Here is a 20307-nt window from a genome sequence, read left to right as displayed (position 1 = left end):
GAATAAAGGAAGCACAAGATGTAGCAGTACTCTGCACTGCCTGGCCCTCTGCACAGCAACTGCCTAGCACTAACACGCCTGATTTAGATAACCAATTAATCATGTGAATGAGGTGTGTCAGAGCATGAGTTATGTACTGTATGATGATGAGCTATAACTATGAGTAGGGTGTCATAACACAGTGAATAGAAGAGTAGGGTGTCATAACACAGTGAATAGAACGCTGGCAAATGATTGATATTCAGCAAAGAAATGCACCATCAGGTTTTACTTCAACTTGCAAATTACAGAAATCATCATCATTGTACAATACTGTACATAAATAATAGAATAATAGAATAATAGAATAACAGAATAAATAAATAGATTATGATGACATAATAAGGCTAAAAGCTGATCACTAATAATACTACGATATATAAATAAATATAAAGTATAAAGTACAGTAGACGTATTTGGAGTAGTAATAGACTACTACTACTATTGAGTCTTATAGTCTAATGGAGTAACAGATTGGTAATAGACATCAGTAGATGAGATACTCACAGTTTACTACCAGTCTGGAGGAGACATTAGCAGAGCTCACAGCGTTGGTGAGTTCACACAGGTATCCCCCACCATCAGTGGTCTTCACGTAGTTGATGTTGACTACGCTGTTGTTCCCAGAGAAGATGATATTGTCACTAGGAATCAGAGGTTCACCATCCTTCATCCACTCTATGTTCAAGATGGAGCCGGACGCCTCACAGGTGAAGGTGACAGAGCCATTCTCTATGATCGGTGAGTCTGGAGAGATTCTGATAGTGGGGTCAGATATATTCTCTGTAGACAAAGAGAGAATTGCCATATGTGTAGATAATGATTATGACATATACTACAATGACAACAACTCTTATGATGGGAGATTAGAGGAGGAGGAGACAAAGGAGGAGGTGGAAATGGAGGACAAGCTTCAGTGAACGTACTATTGCAAACTGTACTCAGGAAAGTTAACATTGTATTTGCGGTACTCACCATACACATCCAGTGTAGTACCTCCTACCAGTATTGACCCTGAAGCTGTTGATACTCTCAATGTGTAATCTCCATTGTCAGTCAGGGTCAGATTCCTGAGCTCCAGAGACCCAGTGGATCTGTTGAGAGTGATCCTGTCCATGTATCCAGGTGCTATAGTATTGGAACTGCTGGTAGAGGTGATGATATTAATTGTTCCTTTGAAAATCCACTCTATTCTTGTATATGGCTGGTCTGGTGGATGTAGCTTTGTGGTGAACATCACAATACCTCCCACAGCTCCGCTCACAGGCCCAGGTGGTAACACATCCTGACATGTACACACACCTGGGGAGACCACAGGGGGCTTGGTCATACAGAACTGGAGAATAAAGGTGACATTATTCACCTGTTTAGCCTTCAATTGATCCGATAAGTCCCTTGAAGTTAGAAACATTTTTTTGCAAGGGTGACATCATTCAGGTTGATTCAAATCATTGATTCACCTGAGAGTAATAGGCCCAGTAAAGGTCCTGCATGCTCCCATTAAACAGGTAGATACAGTATCAGGAATTAGATTTCTGGAGACCAGACCAAACATACAGGAAGGACAATGTACTGCATAGGTATTGTATAGTAAATAGTAGTGGTACACTGGCAAACAAACCGCAGCATTAGATCTTACTGTAATAAATAACACAGTAATACCACAACACTGTAATCATCAGCGTACTGTATCATGACCACTGAAGGATTTTCTCCCCTCTATTCTGTAAACAGACAGTACTGAGGGCCTCCCAAATGCAGAGACTCACATATCTACTGTATGTGCTGTAGTCATTACTTTAACAACAGCAACAGCAACAACAACAACAACAACAGCAACCCAAATCCAAAATCCATGTAACTACATGGCAAGTGTGGGACTTAAAGGAAAAGTTCTCTTCAGACACAACTTTTCATAATTTTACGCTTAGCTGCCTTGGCTGGTGTCGATTAACCCAAACAGTCTTCATATAATATTTAGCAAACAATTCCTTAGTATCAGTGTGACCTAGTTAACAATAAAAGATGTGAAATTCAGAGATATATGTATGTTTTACCTGTGAGTATGGACAGCATGAGGGAAATAGCTGCTGCTGTCTCCATTTTCTTGCACTTTTCTTTCTTCCACTCCTTTCTTTCTTCCACTCCTTTCTTTATTGCTCGGATGTAGAGAGAATCTCCACCACAATTACAGCATGGCAATATAGTATGAGGTAGGGCATCCAGGAATGGCAACCAGGAACTTCCTCTTTTACTGTAAGCTGATATGACCTTTGCTTTGGATTGGGTGATTATGATCATTGTCCTATAATGCTGTTATTTAGATACAGGTATTTATGGTTCAAATAAATAAGAACAGGGAACTGGATAATGATCAACAAGTACACACACACACACACACACACACGCACACACACACGCACACGCAAACACGCACACACTCACACACACACACACACACACACACACACACGCACATGCACACACGCACACACAAACAAGAGGAATACCAATCACCATTGTACAATGTTTTGAAGCAATGGCAGCTTTAACTTGATTGATCAATGCGTTGGGTCAACACATCTTAAATGAAAGATTCCAATGTTAGTATTTATTCATATGATCACTTCAACAGTATTGTAAATGAAACACATCTGATGTCCAGCTTCAGCAACATTGATATTTACATTGTTTTAACAGATTACTGTATGTATAATAATAAACCTTGGTAACTGTAGCACCAAAGAAAAGATCAGATGAGGACAGTATTGTGAAAAGTGGAAGAGTATAGTATGTAATGATGCTTATCTAGAACTTAAGATTGATAATGTGTTAATATAATATATACAGTACATACATTAATCCTTCATTACTTATGCACACCTTGATTTAATTTGCATGTCAATTAAATCTCCAGTAGTATTGCAGGTTCACAAAGCCTACAGCACATTTATCTTTACATAGTATCCAGCACAAACAAATACAGTAAAATATGATAAAGAATACGTTTTTATTCAATTGATCTGACTGTCCAGCTGATTCCCTACTAAGATCCTCATTCATCGGCGAAGTGGTTAGCCTCTGAGAGAAACCTAAGAGAAAAATTAAAGAAAGGTTTTTATTAAAGGATACTGACACAAAATGATGGACATTATGCCAACATTTGAAAACATTTGCCAGAAAACGTACCCCTCTCATCCTCCATTCCTGCTCTCCTCCCCTACACCAGCAACAGTCCCACCACTGCCAGGGCACTAATCGCCATTACAGCAAATGACCAGCAGGGGGCAGCACAGGACGCTGGATTGCGAGGAGAAGACACCAGATTTGATTTCCACTGGTACGTGCACAGTACATACAGCGGTAGATGATTTCAGGCAGCCTATCCTGATATTTTCAATAACTGTAATATCAAGCTTATAAACATTTCATACAGTATGGGACAGAGAGTCAAGTTACCGTGACAAGTTACCTAGTTATAATAACATACAAAAAAACAAGTTAATCCAAGTTGTTCCTTATTGATGATTTCAATGATTGGATATACTTCCACAAATCAGAGTAAGTAAAATACCAAGTTGTAACTCACCTCTCAGACTCAGCACAGCAGAATATTCCAGTCTGGTGACGTTATTGCTGGCTGTGCAGGTGTAATTCCCTGTGTGTATGTTGTCCATCTTCTCTATGACGTACAGGGTGTCACTAACTCTGGTCTTGTTACCGTTGAACATCCAGGTGAAGGTAGCGGGGGGTACGGAGTCAGCTAAACACCTCAGCACCACTCTATTTCCTGGGGGTGCTGATGGCGGACCATCGATTGACACGTTCTGTGGTCCAACTGTAACATAAGGTGGTACGGAGATCAGTGCTAGTGGGGTAAAGCCATATCACCTGGGAATACGTGCAACATTACCGTGTCAATATCCTGCTAACTGCTGCATGCTGCAATCTACATACTTTCACCGGCAACGCATATTCAAAGCTTTATGGAATCATAGATACAGAAATGTCTTGCTGTAGTCTCCATTTGTCTTTTGGTTTTTAATACTGTATAAAGCAAAACGATTGTAATAAGGCAAAACAGTACATTCATTGACAGTGCATTACTATATAAGACTGACCAACTTATCTGGATACGATCATCTTTTTTTCATCAATAGCAATTCAGTACAATTGTATCATGTTCATGTAAAATTGTATCACGCTCCTCATAACTATTCCTAATAAAGTCACAGTCGCTCCAGATAAACGGTAAACACAGTAAACAGTACTCACAGTTGACAGTCAGATGGTAGGATGCAGTCAGGGTGCTGACAGGGTTGCTGATTCGACACTGGTACTCTCCATGGTTGGTGCTCTCTACAGGACTGATAGTGACTATCTTCTTCTCACCAGAGAAAGTGATTCTGTCACCAGAAGTCAGAGTCTTACCATCCTTCATCCACTCTATGGTGCTGATGGAGCCAGTGGCCTGACAGGTTAAGCTGGTGGAGCTCTTGTGTGCTATCAGGATGGCTGTGGGGCTAGTGATGGTGGCTCCAGATAGCAACACTGTGAAAAAGTGTGTTGTGTATAGATTTGAGACTTACTGTGTGAACAATGAAGCAAAGGCACGACTTGGCTATAATATACAGCATTATTTTATAGATATTACATATATTTGAATACTTCTCATATAATGATTTTTTACGTGTTTATTTTGTTGATAGTGACACAGTATTATCTTAAATGTTCAAGAGAGAATGATGTGGTGTAAGGCTAGCTTCAGTAGTTAGACTGACCCACCATAGACATTCAGTGTGATAAATCCCTGTTGCTCCAGACCTCCATCTGGTATAATAGTCACTCTGTACTCTCCTCTGTCCCCCACGATCAGTTCCCTGAGCTCCAGCGATCCAGTGGTTCTGTCTAAAGTGATCCTGTCTGTGTATTCAGATCCAATGACGTCGATGCTGGTGCTGGTGATGATGTTGGTGCCTTTGAAGCTCCAGCTAACTGAGAGGAAGGGTTTAGCTGGAGGATTGAGGCTTGAGGTGAATTGCACCTCCCTTCCCACGACTCCACTCAGGGGTCCTGGTGGTAGCACACTCTCCCCCACGCAGACACCTGGGGGAGACAACAGGGAAATACATACTCATCATTACCGTGTTATTACTTACCGTAGGAGCAGCTAAATACTTGGAAATGGAGGAGATATACTGTCACCGTTTTAGAATAAGGATTCAACAGGTAATTTAAAGTTGTAGATACTGTGATAGACATGCAACACCTTCAAAGCTTGTCTCATGAACACATAATCTTGATTGTGTTGTAGAAATAGGGCCTACCTGATGTCAGAAGTACTATGGCTGCTGTAAGAAGCATGTAGTCCATAGTGACGGATGGTGTAGTCAGTCCCTCTTCTTGCTCTGTCGGACGTGGAAGTGACCACTTAAGTGTCCCCATCTCCTTTTATTGTCCTATACCACCAGCCCACCCACACCCCATCCCACGCCCACGCCCACTCACGCCCCATCGTGTTTTCTCCTCTTCAGCCAAGACCCTGGCCCCCCCACCCGATACCAAAGAGCAAAAAACACAATTAACGATGGTGCTGTGTACATACGTTAAAATGCCCCCAGGCCTACGTATGTTCCACTGAAAGGTTAGGCCTTTTAAGGATCAAGTTGATAAGCCCTTTCTAGACTTAGAGGAGGAGGAACAGAACAACCACATGCATTGTAGAAACGTCCTTTTTTATAACAGAAAGGGCTGTTTGGATTGTTTATCATGGACCTGTAATGTCTACCATCCACAGCCCAACCCTAGCCCAACCCTAGCCCAGCCCTAGCCCAGCCCTAGCCCACACAGCCTAGAAATGAGTCTGCTGCCCATACAGTCATTCATATTGTATTGTCATCTGGTTCAGCGGTCAAAGGATGCTTCAACCATTGAATAAACTCCTTATTACATGACATGAACCCTAGTGTTTCTCAGTATAGTTCACTCAACCTGAAAAAAAAATCCATAGATATAACAATGAAACGTTTACAGAGATTAAAAATCACTGGACAGAAACATTCTTATACTAACAATGCATTGCCTTTTTAATAATAATTTGACTATTGGTTACAATTACAATCAGTCAAAAGCCAAGTAACCTATATTGCATGTACAGTGTAGGAATGTTTTTGAGAATCTACCCACCATCTTGTGGAGAAGAGGAGTGCATTGTATATCACAGTTACGCTGTTAAAGGTGTATACAGCACCTCCACTGTGCTGTACCTCTAGTTGTGTTAGAACAGAGGTAGTCAGCCCATACATTCCAGGTAGGGATCAAAGCCACGACAAGGAGCCACACCAACATCAAACACACACTAGAAACAGTCTGCTGATTTAACTAGCTAAACATATAGTAGCCTAATGCCTGCATTAGATGACCATGAAAATCAGCCAAGTTTGAAAAACGAGTCTGTATGTCAGGGAATGTTGGCAACTTTCGGTCTTTACCTTTTATCCCAAAATGTAATTTATCCGGGTTATTGTCATTGAGATAAAACAGTGAGATACATTTGTTTGTTATTTTCAGGGTTGACCTCCAGGGTTGTGTGGTCCAATGAGAGACTGCTTAAACTGAGAAAGGATCTTGCAACACAATCAATCAAAAAGTACAAGAAAAAAAAGTTAATATATCTCATATCTTTGCTTCATGGGCATGTGGTCACTCATAATAATGCACTATTGTGTGCGACCACCTGTATGTACTGTAGGCCATCTGTATCACCTGTGTCTCTACCCCCAGGCCACGTGAGTTAGTGTGGCAGCTTGACGCTAACCTGACATCAGTCTACAGTTCATGACCCCCCCAGAGCTCCACTGAGGGTATGTACAGTATGTACTATACTGAGATGGAACACACCAACAGTCAACAGACTGAGATTTACTGGGATGAAACTCAAGCCCAAGGCATCCCTCTCTCACTAATGGACACACACACACACACACACACACACACACACACACACACACACACACACACACACACAGAAACAGACAGACAGACACACACACACACACACACACACACACACACACAGAAACAGACAGACAGACACACACACACACACACACACACACACACACAGAAACAGACAGACACACACACACACACACACACACACACACACACAGACACAGCCAACCATTGTATTGTGAGTCACTTTAGTGCATTGTGCAGGGAGAGACAGAATCCTTTGTATGGAACTATATTTATGTAGCAGAGATAGCCAGGTTTACAGAGCTATGTTCTAGTTTATCTACAGTATTTGCTTGAGGTGATTTTGATGAGGCCTTAATAGACTTCTTGGCCATTGTTCAAGATTATGAATGTGATATCAGTGCTGTAACAGGATTTGAAAAGGAGGTCAAACATGAAATAACAATGGTTTCTGTAGATATCTATCTAGCTCCACCAGGGTAGTTTTACCACCTCTGAAATCCCTCTTTGACTCATGGACAAAGGATGTCGTTTCTTAATCATCTTCAACAATATCAGTTTAACTGGTCCATGACAGTGACTCCATTAACTCCTTTCACAATCTGATGAGTCATAGTACTGTATGAAAACAACAGCTTAAACAGACACCCCAGTTACAAAATTAGACCCTGGACGTTCCCATCAAAACCAGGTGTTTCATGTGATACAAGGAGACTGTCTCCTGATGTGAGGAGTACCTGATGTGAGGAGTACTGTAACCACTGTATTTCTCATTAGGTGAGTACCGTTCACACTTGCATTCTTCTAGTAACAAAAACATATTTGTTGTTTGCGCTTAATCTCGGAGCCCAGTTGGAGGTTTTGATTGAATAGCATAAGCATAGCCATTACAGTAAGTGCAGTGGATGAATGAAGACACTAGAGGGCACTCTGCTCCAAGATGGCCATGGTGAGGCTCAACATTCCTCAGTGGATGCATTAAAACCATGGTTGTGAAGTGATGCGTAACGAATTGGGCCTTTGATCCGTTGATCAGACATTGAACCAATAAGAGAATCAAAGCAGTTAGTTATGTTATGAAGTGTAAATTGATTATACACTGTTATTTTGTGTATCTGTGAGGATCTGATCCTTCTACCAGCTGAAGGTCTTATTTCATTATACGCATGGCCTATATTATCACAGATTTTTTAACCAGTTATGCTGACAGCTCTGTAAATATTTCCTGGGAGTTTTATCTGGCCGCAGGCCTGTTGTATCTATCAAGTAGACCTCAAATAATGTACTGAACATCATTATATGAGTCATGATTTTAGTCTGATATTATTATATTAAGTTCTCAACATGGAAGCAAATGCTTTAGTTTATGCCAGCAATACTGTAGTAGCAGTTTGTGACCAGTTGATGGAAACTTAGAGTAGATGTCAAACCTTGTCAAACATGAATCTCTTTGAACAACATTATCACTGCATTAACAGCATTGAAATACTCCAGATACAGAATCGACTTTAGCACCCATTTTAAAATACAGTTGAATATAACAAATAAACATCAAATAATCAACAAAAAGCAAACAGAGAAACTGAAAATCATACATAGTATAATTGACTTGTCATAGTACTGTACATTGCAACTCCTCATGGGAGATTTAGTTGATGCTGGAACCAACTGAAGAGCAATGGATGAAGTATTTTTGATATTCATTCATATATTTTTCTTTCTGTAAGATTGAAAGGGATGGAGTAAGAAAAATAAATATTACAATTAAATTAAATGAACTTAAAAAACCCAGAAGGGCAATTGTTACTTGCAGGCATAGATAGACTACAATAAACATTGTTTAATGCAAAATCTGTCAAAATGCAAAACAAAAATACACATTTAGAAAAGCTTCTAAAAAACATATGAAAGTCCATAGCTTCAGCTAAACATTGATATTATGCTAAGAGTCTTGGAAAAAGAGATTACTGCAGTAGTCTTAACCAGGAAGTTTAAATACACTAATGGAAGCAGACACCTGCTCGGTAGAGTACGAAATTCACAAAATGGCTCCTTGGTTGACAATATAAATATAATATAGCTTGTAGTTCATATCACCAGATAATTCTCACTGATGGACGTTCAATCTTATATTTTTTTATTAGGAACCAACTTTTCTGAAGCATGCATTAGCCTACCTGTGCTTTTCCTCATCCACAGGTTATGGCAGGTGGATAAGGGGAGTACAACACAAATACAATGTACAACCTCCGAAAACATATAATCACTTTATTCTTAGCTTTGAAGTTTAGAAACAGACATCTTAGTCTTCTTGTCCAAAATTATTCTATTAGAGTGAGCAGAGTGTGAGAGCCGACTGGACACTCTAAGGCTCCAGTACAGTGTGCTATAAGACAGAGAAACGGTTGTCAAAACAAAACTCACTTGTTCACTTAAGTTGTTCACCCGATTTGTATTTTGGGTGAACTGTACCTATAAATTGACTCTTACACGCTTATGCGTACCACGGTTGGGGTCAACATAGGACAATCAACTCTCGATGATGTTGGGAGTTGATCATGAATTGGAATCCAATATTCTGCAAGCAGTGAGGCAGTCAATCAATACAGTAAGTCAAACTCACAGTCAAGGGTTGAGGTGAGATTGAGAGCGTGGGTAGTTCTCATATACATGTACTTCAGAGTCTGTATGGGGCGCACAAATAGAGAGTATATGCAGATGATAATATGATGTATTTTGCATAAGTATCAACAGTATAAACTTTTATAGTACTTTTTAGAACCTGTACTTTTTACTGTAAAAGACCATAAAACCATATTGTATTGGGAACAAGGATATCCAGTGTTACCTGTTGCCTTTGCTTGCAATTTGTCTACAGTATCTTTGCGTTTAATGGTGGAGAAAGGGTAACCTTAACAAAGATATAGTCAGTGTTGAAAACTCACCTCTTTGATGTGTTAGGTCGGAAGGCTTTTTACTGTAAAAAAAATAAATTAAATAAAATCAACCAATATAACGAGTAGAACAACATATTTAAATCTTGCTATGGTAGTCTAGTAATGATAATAATTTGATTATTGATGATTTAAATGTTTTTGTGTGTGTGTGTGTGTGTATACTGTACTGTCTGTACATGTTTGTGTGTAAACAGGGGCATGTTGCTCATAGAAAACATGAAATGCATCTCCTGTACGAAACAGCTTCATAGCATCGTGACCATTGTAATACTCTCACCCCACTCTCTTCAGCGTTAAAAAGACAGCGAGGCCGATCAACAGCACCTCAGCTACAACACTTGCAATAACGATGCCAGCAATCGCTCCAGCAGTGAGTCCAGTGTGTTCTGAGAGACAAAACACAAGTAAACAATCCTGCTAATCCTTACTGCGCACATCCAGTAAGCAGCACAGACATACAATATATCAGCTTTCATGCATAGCAGAAGGTCATTCTGGTCGTCCTATGATATCCAACCATTTTGAATGGAATAAATGCATCTGTAAATAAATGCACAGGAAAATCAAAAACAGTGTTATGGTAAAACGACATCTCTGTAGTAATGATTATGAATTAATAATGGAATATGGGTACAGAGTATGACATCTCTAGTACCCTTTACATAATTGTAGTAATTACCATTAATAGACAGTTTATGGGCCATAGAGACTCACATCACATTAACATGTAAGACAGTAGGGGAGCACTAAGAGCCATAACCCACATTAGACAAACTGGTGAACATTTTAACAACCTTTTACAAAGTTGAAACTACAAGAAATAGGGAATAACGGATGTATAGACGATTTGGATGGACTCACAGTAGATGGTGAGGGTTAGAGGCTGGCTGGTTTCACTACTGATGGGGTTGGACACTGTGCATGTGAACGGTCCCTGGTCGTAGCGGGTCACATTGGCTATGGTGAGAGTTCTGCCTCCATCACCAAGCTGAACTCCATCACTGGCTGTGACCTCAGAGCTGCCATTCAGCCAGAGGTAGGAGAGGGAGGAGCCAGAGGAGGAGCAGGACAGACTGACAGAACTGTTGAACTCTACTATGACAGGGGCATTATAAGTTATCACCACATTGGTGACTGGCTCTGTGGGTTCAAAACACAACAACATTCTTTTTGACCATTTCATCCACAGTGCTTGGCTTCATTTCCCCCACATGTTTTTTCAGCTGAATGAAAAACTTCATGATAAGTGTCTTGCCGTTGGACTGGGGATGGTACCTGGAGGAGAGGCTGACGGTTGCCCCGAGAAGAGAGCAGAACGCCTTCCAGAATTGAGAGATTTGCGGCCCCCGATCTCACACCACATCCGTCGGGAATCCATGGATACGGAAAACAAGAAACAACATTGCCTCTGCCGTCTCCCTGGCAGAGGGATGAAGTGCACCATCTTAGAAAACCTGTCCACCACCGTCAGAATGGTGGTGTTACCTTCCGAGGGGGGTAACTCCATGACGAAGTCCAGTGAGATGTCAGACCAGGGGCGATGAGGCACAGGAAGCGGACGCAGGAGACCAGGAGGCGGGCGTCGGAAGACTTTATTCAGGGCGCACACAGATCAGGCAGCCACATACTCTCCAACCTCTCTCTCCATGAACGGCCACCAAAAGCATTGCCTGACCATGAAGAGAGTCCGCCATACACCAGGGTGACAGGAGAGAATGGAGGTGTGAGCCCAATGGATGACCTGCAAGCGATGGGAGTCAGGAACAAACAGCCGGTTTGGGGGACAGCCATCCGGTACTTGGGTGTTAACTCATCTGTCTGACCTCTTCCTCAATGCCCCATGTAACAGCCCCCACCACACAGGAGGGGGGCAGGATGTTATTGGGAGACCTTGGGGCTGAGTCAGGGTCAAACAGGCGAGACAGAGCATCGGGCCGGTATGACAAGGAAAAAATAAATAAATAATATGAAACAGAGACAAACATAAACTAAGGAATAGGGCGGGACTTAACACGTACATACTGTGCTTATCAACTTATTATGACAATAAGATTCCCCTGGGAACGTTTATTCTACACAGATCACATACTCCGTGCACCTCTACCTGCACATTTTGTACCTGAAAACAAAACAAAATGACGTCCTTTGCTGGTCAGCTAAAGACATAGGCACACACACCACAGGGGGACGTTTCTGCAAGATTATTGGGTGTTGCATTGCATTGCATTGCATGGAAGATGGCAAACTTGTTTCACACATTTTTTATTTAGAGCCGAGAACAAGTGCAGAGGATAACTTCAGCCACTAGAGGGAAATCTGCTGCTATTTACCATGATGGGTGGTAGCTGTCATACAATCTCTGGCCTAGCCCTGTATCATGCCGACTGGTAGGCTACGTGTTTGCAGTTCAAGGAAGTATACCAATCATTGGCTAAAGTTTGTCTCTCAAAGTGCAGTGGTGAGCAGTGACACAGAGAGAATTGGGGTATTTGGTGGACATAACACATAAGAAGAGAAAAGCGGAACCCATCAGGGACTCCTGGTTTGAATGGATTCTCACAAACTTCAGTATTTTCTTTCAATATTTTTACTGGCTTTTGTAGGTAAGAGGGAATTTAACAACACTGTTTATTGTATTGCTGTTGTGTGAAATGATAAATGTGTGAAAAGTCGTGAAATAAAATTGCAGTTTTCAAACATATTAATCAAAGTTGATCTTAAAAGCTACAGTAATTTCATATAGGCTACTGACTTCGAAATACCTAAAGAGCACGATTTGGGATTTGTTCTGTCAATGTTTATTCCACTTCATGATATATACCTATTGGTTCTTGCCTACTGGGCTTAGCAGGCCTACAGCTCACAACCCCAAATTCAAGGTAGTTTTACTTCATTGTATATACACAATGTCTCTGTCAACAAATATGATATATCTTTAAAATATGTATGTAAAATGATCATTTCAACATCATGGATTGTTAGTCCTTGCATCCAGAGCTCTGCCTATGAATTTGAGAGTTAGCACATTTCCCCTGCCCCATCTCTCAACTTCATACCAAAAAGTGTTAAGCCAGCCATTTGGCTGCAAAACAAATTAAGTATTGCATATTTAATTGGAGCAGCACACTGTGACCTTATCATATCTGAAACAAAGATTGACCTATTACCCCATTGTCCCTTGTTTTTTTTTGTCTCATAGGAGACTTTAACAAATGTATACTGTAGCTTTACCAGGGTTCCCCAAATGAATTAATTCCATTTTCAACACTGACACTAGCATACTGTACTACAGGTTGGGGAGATGACTGACATCTTAATAGCCGGTCCAATGTTCAAATCATACAGCACCGCAGTGTAACACAATGTTGCAGATGTACAAATGTAGATGATGTTCTTAACAGACAAAAACTATTCATAGAAGCCCATGCATTTACATGTTGTTTTTGGCTCTCTTGTCTCCTCAGGGTTGTCTTATGGAGCAGGAGTGTTACCAGCAGGTCCTCTGAATGGGATGTTAAACGGGAATGTGACATTTATCACAACCGTCACTCCAACAAACATTCAATTTCTTACAATTGTCTGGACAGTTAATACTACGGTTAATATAATAACTGCCAGGCCCAATAATGATGACATAGTGCCTGGATACGAAGACAGGATCACTCTGGACAAAACCACTGGATCTCTGGAGCTGAGGGATCTGACCCTGAGTGACAGTGGAGACTACAGAGTTGTGATAATACCAGATACCGGCAGCGTGCTGAACGGAGATATTAGACTGGAGGTTTATGGTGAGTACTTGCTCTTTCAGCAGGTCATACTCCAGTGTTTGCTACTTCACATTCAGTGCATTGCATTAAGATGTTTATTAGGGAAGCTAAGACAACTGTGACACAACAACATTATGAGTGAGGTTCACAAATCTTTCTTTCTGGTGAAAGCAGAAACAGCTCTAGCTAATTTTCAAGGAGGATAAAGAGGTGCTGTTTCTCAAATATGGTTTATTGATCTACGGAGCAAACCATATATCTGTTTTATCTATTCACAGTGATGTAAAGTATTTGAGTAGTGTAACATTAACTCTCTGACATACTGAGTTAAGTTAACATCTATGGTTCAGTGGTCAAGATGTTTGTACTGTAACTGGACCAGACAATCCAGACTATGCCTTCTCCTCTTGTGCTGTTCAGCATTATTGATCAAGTGCAGATGTGTAAAAAGCTGCATTGAATGGAGACACAGTTTGGTCATCTGGTGATGCCCTATTCAGGAGTCTTCAGTTACTGTACGTTTAGCCTCTGGTCTTTGTTTTTCTTAACAGATGGTCAGGGGGCTTGAAAACAGTTTTTGCCTACTGTAGAAATAGCCTACATTTGATTAATGCTTACACATGTCACTTATCATCTCCAAAAAACAGCAGTTCTATGAAGTAAATATTAATTTAATGTTGAAATTAAAATTTTGCATCACTGAGGTGTGATAACCATGGAGAGTTCCAGAATTTCCCTGAGTGAATTACGTTCCTGGTAATAAGACTAAGACTGTTTATTGGCCATGCAATCAATTATTATTATTATTACAATATAAATCACACACTCTAAGAGTATGAATTAGGTTGTTTGAGAGAAGCTTTGAATTCTAAGAAACCTGCCAGTGGTGAACATGTTTTGAAGTACAGTAGACCAACAGGCAGCACTATCGCAGGTATCAAAGCTGTGTGCTGGAAAACCTTGTTAGTGCATAGGGGAGGTTATGGGTGGTGGTGCTCATTTGTAATTTCCTGTCTTTTGTGGCTTTTGACGAGCCATAACTTCTCACTTAAAACATATTTTTTGGTCATTAATCACCAGGGTTTCTACACTGGAAGGTGATCTGCTGCTAAATTACAAAACATGTGATCCCATCACTATCCTACGAAATAATCCCATTAGAAAAGCAAAAACATTTTGGGGTTTTTGGTCATGAATATTTAGGAAAGGACAATCACAGCTGAACTGACATTGCAAGCCTTGTGTGGTAAGGTTATTGCTCAATATGTTTTAAGTCACAATACACTCACAATAGTTTGAAGTTCTGTACCTCACATCTTTCACGCAATTGAATGTTTAGCTCTTCTCTGTGTGTCGCAGTGCAGATGGTTTTAAATGACTAGATGGTACTGTGCTGAATGCGTCACTACAAGTGGGAGTTGGTTGTAAGTTTTCTGTAGTTGTCTCTTACGACATGCTTTCCTGTAAGTTGACAGGATGCTACTTATTGGTCTGTTATACCTGATGCAATGACGGTAGATTAAGCAGCACAGAATGACAGAATCTTTCTGTTTATTGGCATTGTGAATATTGTCAATCGATCTTGGTGTAGTTTGAGAATTCTTTTGCAATCTGATTAGCTTTTTTGTTAACGTCCATTATGTAACTTGAATGATCTTTTACTCACATTTTATTTTCATATACATTTTCCATACAGTACACTACAGATGTGCATTAGCTCTCTAGCTAACTCTGACACATATACTGTACATTGATGTTGATTTAGGTTAATGTGTACTGTCCCCGTCAACAGATGCCATTGTTACATATGATTTCCCAGGTTAAGCCCAGTCCTGGAGAATCTTTATTAAAAGTGTTCCCTTGTCCAGGATGTGGCTTAATCTGTCTCCTTTGTGTCTCTAGGGAACAATTTCTGTATGATGATATGTAATCTCCATTGCAACTATTCTTTGTACTGCTTTCACAGAGAGAGTATCTAATGTCATCATCTCAAGGCCCGCAAACCAGCCGATCATAGAGGGAAAATCTGTCACCATCACCTGTGAGGCATCTGGGTCCATCGACACCATAGAGTGGCAGAAGGATGGTGAACCTCTGGTGACTTCTAATGGAGTTCTGTCCTTCAACCCTGTGACTAGAACAGACAGTGGGCTTTACATGTGTCTAGTCAGCAACCCTATCAACACCGCTAATGCTAGATACAGTATGACTGTAAACTGTAAGTAGTCTAACCAGACTTGACTTTCTTGACCCCTTGACCTGACCAAGACAAACTCCAGGCCCCAGATATGTCCACATAATGTGTTTCATTCTTTTTCCATCAAAATGTCCAAACCACAGTTGCAGCATCATTTCTAAACTGTAACTCACAGTTCTCTGATGTGGTAGGATTGGCTACATTCCATTGTTATGTGGATAAGGGTTCCAGAATCAGCATGCATTAGTTGTTAATGAACATAACTGACACTGTTAGACTGTACCTCCACTATTACAGTGATTAAAGACTGACAAGCATGCCATCTCTGATGTATTTGTGATCTCTGTGTTCCAGATGGACCTGATACAGTTACTGTCATGGGTGAAAAAGAAATAGAAGTAGGACAGAAGTTTACATTGACCTGCTCTGCTGACTCAACCCCCACCGCCACCTACACCTGGATGTTTAATGGAACAGACATACTTGGACAGTCATCTGAGTTCACTAAAGAGAGTGAATACTCTGACAGTGGAAATTACAACTGTACAGCATATAATGACGTCACTGAAATCACCAAATCTGCAGTCCATGTACTGTCATTAAAAGGTACATTTAAGAGAAGCCAGAAGTGTGTAGGACCAACATAATAGGACCAACTGGTATTATTCACAATCCTCAGTATAGATTACTGTAGTGTCTTTAGTAAGAACTGAAGGATGGGTGGATTCTGTCATGTCACTGTTGCATTAAACTAATCGGGAAACAGATGCCAAAATGACTATTTTTGACCTTGTACAGTATATGTGTCACAAATAGTCTACGATAGTGTTTATTGTCTGTCCAGTAACTGTTGCATTTCTCTTACTGTATGTCTGTGTGGTTCTGTCCCTGGTCTCTGCAGCGGTGGGCTCTTTAACACCATCTGGTCTGTCTGCTGGTGCCATCGCTGGGATTGTGATTGGTGTATTGGTGGTTGTGGTTGTGGGTGTTGTGGCAAGCTACTTCATTATGAAAAAGGGGTGAGTGAAAATGTGTTGTTTTCATACGTCTTGTAAGTGAAGTCTTTCATTCAGACAAACATTAAACTATAAGATGATATCTAAGATTCAATATGTTAGAATCAGATTCAGATATTGTATTTAGAGATAGGGTTAGGGTTAGGGTTTGGATTTTGGGTTGGCATGCCTGTTCTTTCTGAAAATATTCCACCCACTGTTTGTTTGTTTGATAAAGTAGAGCGACGTAATCCACATCACTACAGTATATTAGACAATAACCACTTACAGGTATACAGTTATTAGTTCTTGCTTGGGGCTTCAGCTCCGCAACACCACCTCCTTGCCCTTCAGCTTTATTTGTGCCTTTCAAACCCCTGGTGTTTGCCTATGACGAGGCTGAGAGAGAGAGAGAGAGAGAGAGAGAGAGAGAGAGAGAGAGAGAGAGAGAGAGAGAGAGAGAGAGAGATTATGAGTGATTATGAGTGTATGAATTCCAGCCACCCAGTTAGGGGTAGTGATGCTGAGTAGAATTTGTAGTAAAAAGAATGTATAGCTTAGATTAGAGGAGACTCATTTGTCTTGTACTGTAGTTGGTAGGCATTACTGAAGGTACCGTAAAAGTTATACCATTTTGAAGAAATGATTTGCTGGTGGTTCATTGTTGTGCCCTTGTGTGCAATCATTAGCTTTACAATCTCCTGTATCGCATTAACACTTCTGAAGCTTTCAAGTACAATATTTAAATGACTAATTTGTACATTTTAGAGTCCAATGAATAGCATTTTGGTAGAAAGTGTTATTCTATAAATGTAATTGTCCACAATACTAAAAATACTAACTTCAACTCAATTTACATTAGTTACTTCAAGAAAGAATCCTCCAGCCTGAATGTCAATAACAGTAAGTATGGTTATATGTTTGTGTTAATCCTGTGTGTACATGTGCTATGTATTCAATTGATTGCAGTAAGCTTACCTTTATTCCCTTCCCCTTGCAAAAAATACTTCCTCTGTACAGTTTTGGGCCTAAAAAAGTTACACTTCAGAAATGTGCACTGTACTTCATTGCAAGGATTGCTTATGAAATTGGTGCCTGATGCAAACTGAGTTTAAACTGTTACTTTTTCACCTAGACTTTTCATGCACTTTTTCATGCAAAATTCATCATATTATCATCTGTATAAACTCTCTATTTGTGCGCCCCATACAGACTCTGAAGTACATGTATATGAGAACTACCCACGCTCTCAATCTCACCTCAACCCTTGACTGTGAGTTTGACTTACTGTATTGATTCACTGCTTCACTGCTTGCAGAATATTGGATTCCAATTCATGATCAACTCCCAACATCATCGAGAGTTGATTGTCCTATGTTGACCCCAACCGTGGTACGCATAAGCGTGTAAGAGTCAATTTATAGGTACAGTTCACCCAAAATACAAATCGGGTGAACAACTTAAGTGAACAAGTGAGTTTTGTTTTGACAACCGTTTCTCTGTTCTATAGCACACTGTACTGGAGCCTTAGAGTGTCCATTCAGCTCTCACACTCTGCTCACTCTAATAGAATAATTTTGGACAAGAAGACTAAGATGTCTGTTTCTAAACTTCAAAGCTAAGAATAAAGCGATTATATGTTTTCGGAGGTTGTACATTGTATTTGTGTTGTACTCCCCCTTATCCACCTGCCATAACCTGTGGATGAGGAAAAGCACAGGTAGGCTAATGCATGCTTCAGAAAAGTTGGTTCCTAATAAAAAAATAAGATTGAACGTCCATCAGTGAGAATTATCTGGTGATATGAACTACAAGCTATATTATATTTATATTGTCAACCAAGGAGCCATTTTGTGAATTTCGTACTCTACCGAGCAGGTGTCTGCTTCCATTAGTGTATTTAAACTTCCTGGTTAAGACTACTGCAGTAATCTCTTTTTCCAAGACTCTTAGCATAATATCAATGTTTAGCTGAAGCTATGGACTTTCATATGTTTTTTAGAAGCTTTTTAGAAGCTGTTGTAGCTGTTGTTTCTTTCTATCTTATTGTATACCATTTATTTTGTGTTTATTGTTTCAATCCAAAATTGTGGCATTCAGGAGCCCAACAATTCCCATGATACTCAGATTATGGTACATTTGCATCAGGCCACACAACCGTTCATGTGACTGAAATATTGACAAAGAAATTGATTTGTGTCATTTGCATTGTTTATTGTATTTGCAGATTTTGCATTAAACAGTCTTACTTCAAACTTCCAGTTGAAGAAGTAAGAAGAGCATACTTCAGCCACAAAAGAACAGACTTCACAGAATGTAACACACCACTGATCTTCAGAGTGCTCCAGCATTCACACAGAGACAAGTCCTGCACCAAATCACCCAGTGAGGAGCTGTAAATAGTTTTTTTTAAATGTGTATTTTTGTTTTGCATTTTAACTTTTAAGAGAAAGACTAATCAATACAATGGTAAATGAGAGATAAAGCATAATTATACTGTTTTCTTTGATGAGGGGTGAATGGTGATGCGTTTAATACCCTTAGAGTAACACTTTACTTAGAGCATACAGTTATATTGCATTCATAGCACATTATAAGTTGTTATAGGCATGTTATGATGATCTCATACTGATCCTGAGCTATTATCAGCATATGGATGTATTATGAGGACATTATAAAGTGTCATGCATGTCTATAATAACTTATAAGGCATAATGTTAATGTTCTAACTGTTTGGGTCTTTCTTCCATGTTGAGCATATTTGATATTTTTGATGTTTTGTGATAGATTCTTTAATGCACACAAAACATATTATTATATATACATAATATATATATTAAAACATGTGATTTTCAGTATTTGATGGATCAATGTCTAACAATATGAGGCACAGCATGAACCAAGTTCCTAAGCCTTCACCACCACCAGGAAGTGTTTGCCTCTTCCCTGTTTTGACCTTTGAACACAAACCTATGTTGTGTTATGTGAGTGTTATGGCCAAGGCTCAATGGCCCAATTCAAGCTCTTTATTTGGATACTTGTTTATGCAAAATGAAAAGCATATAATAATCAGAGATTGTGTAATGCCTTTGATAACATTGAATGGGGTTCTTCAACATGTTGGTAACACACTAGTATGGGGAACACTTATAAGGCACTAATTTGTCGCTTATGTGTTTAAGAAGTAGCTAAATGGCAAGTTTTGGGGTATTGCTAGCCATGTATTAGGTTTTTATTCAGTGTTTTCTTCTTTTCTTATTAAAAGTCATGTAGTACTGTAGCTGGCTAGTTAGATGTGATTTCTGCTACCCTTCAATCACTGGCTCACATCCAGGGATTGAACCAGCAACCTTGGGGTTACTGGTGAGCCT

At 39.9% G+C, this 20307-nt stretch overlaps 1 protein-coding gene across 1 annotated transcript; it reads left to right on the top strand.

Moving 5' to 3' along the window:
• Positions 1–11350: 11350 nt before the first annotated feature.
• On the top strand, positions 11351–16964 carry LOC310810761 (cell adhesion molecule CEACAM6-like; the record flags this gene model as incomplete). The annotated part of the gene is made up of 5 exons (XM_083678611.1): positions 11351–11492; positions 13439–13765; positions 15711–15962; positions 16296–16547; positions 16843–16964. The coding sequence occupies 5 exons, from the start codon at positions 11351–11353 to the stop codon at positions 16962–16964; spliced, it is 1095 nt and encodes a 364-aa protein (XP_083534737.1).
• Positions 16965–20307: the final 3343 nt, after the last annotated feature.

Source organism: Argentina silus, assembly GCF_951799395.1.
Source record: "Argentina silus genome assembly, chromosome: 10".
Taxonomy (NCBI): Eukaryota; Metazoa; Chordata; class Actinopteri; order Argentiniformes; family Argentinidae; genus Argentina; species Argentina silus.
Note: the sequence above shows the minus strand (reverse complement) of the source record. Positions and strands in the feature narration are given on the sequence as shown.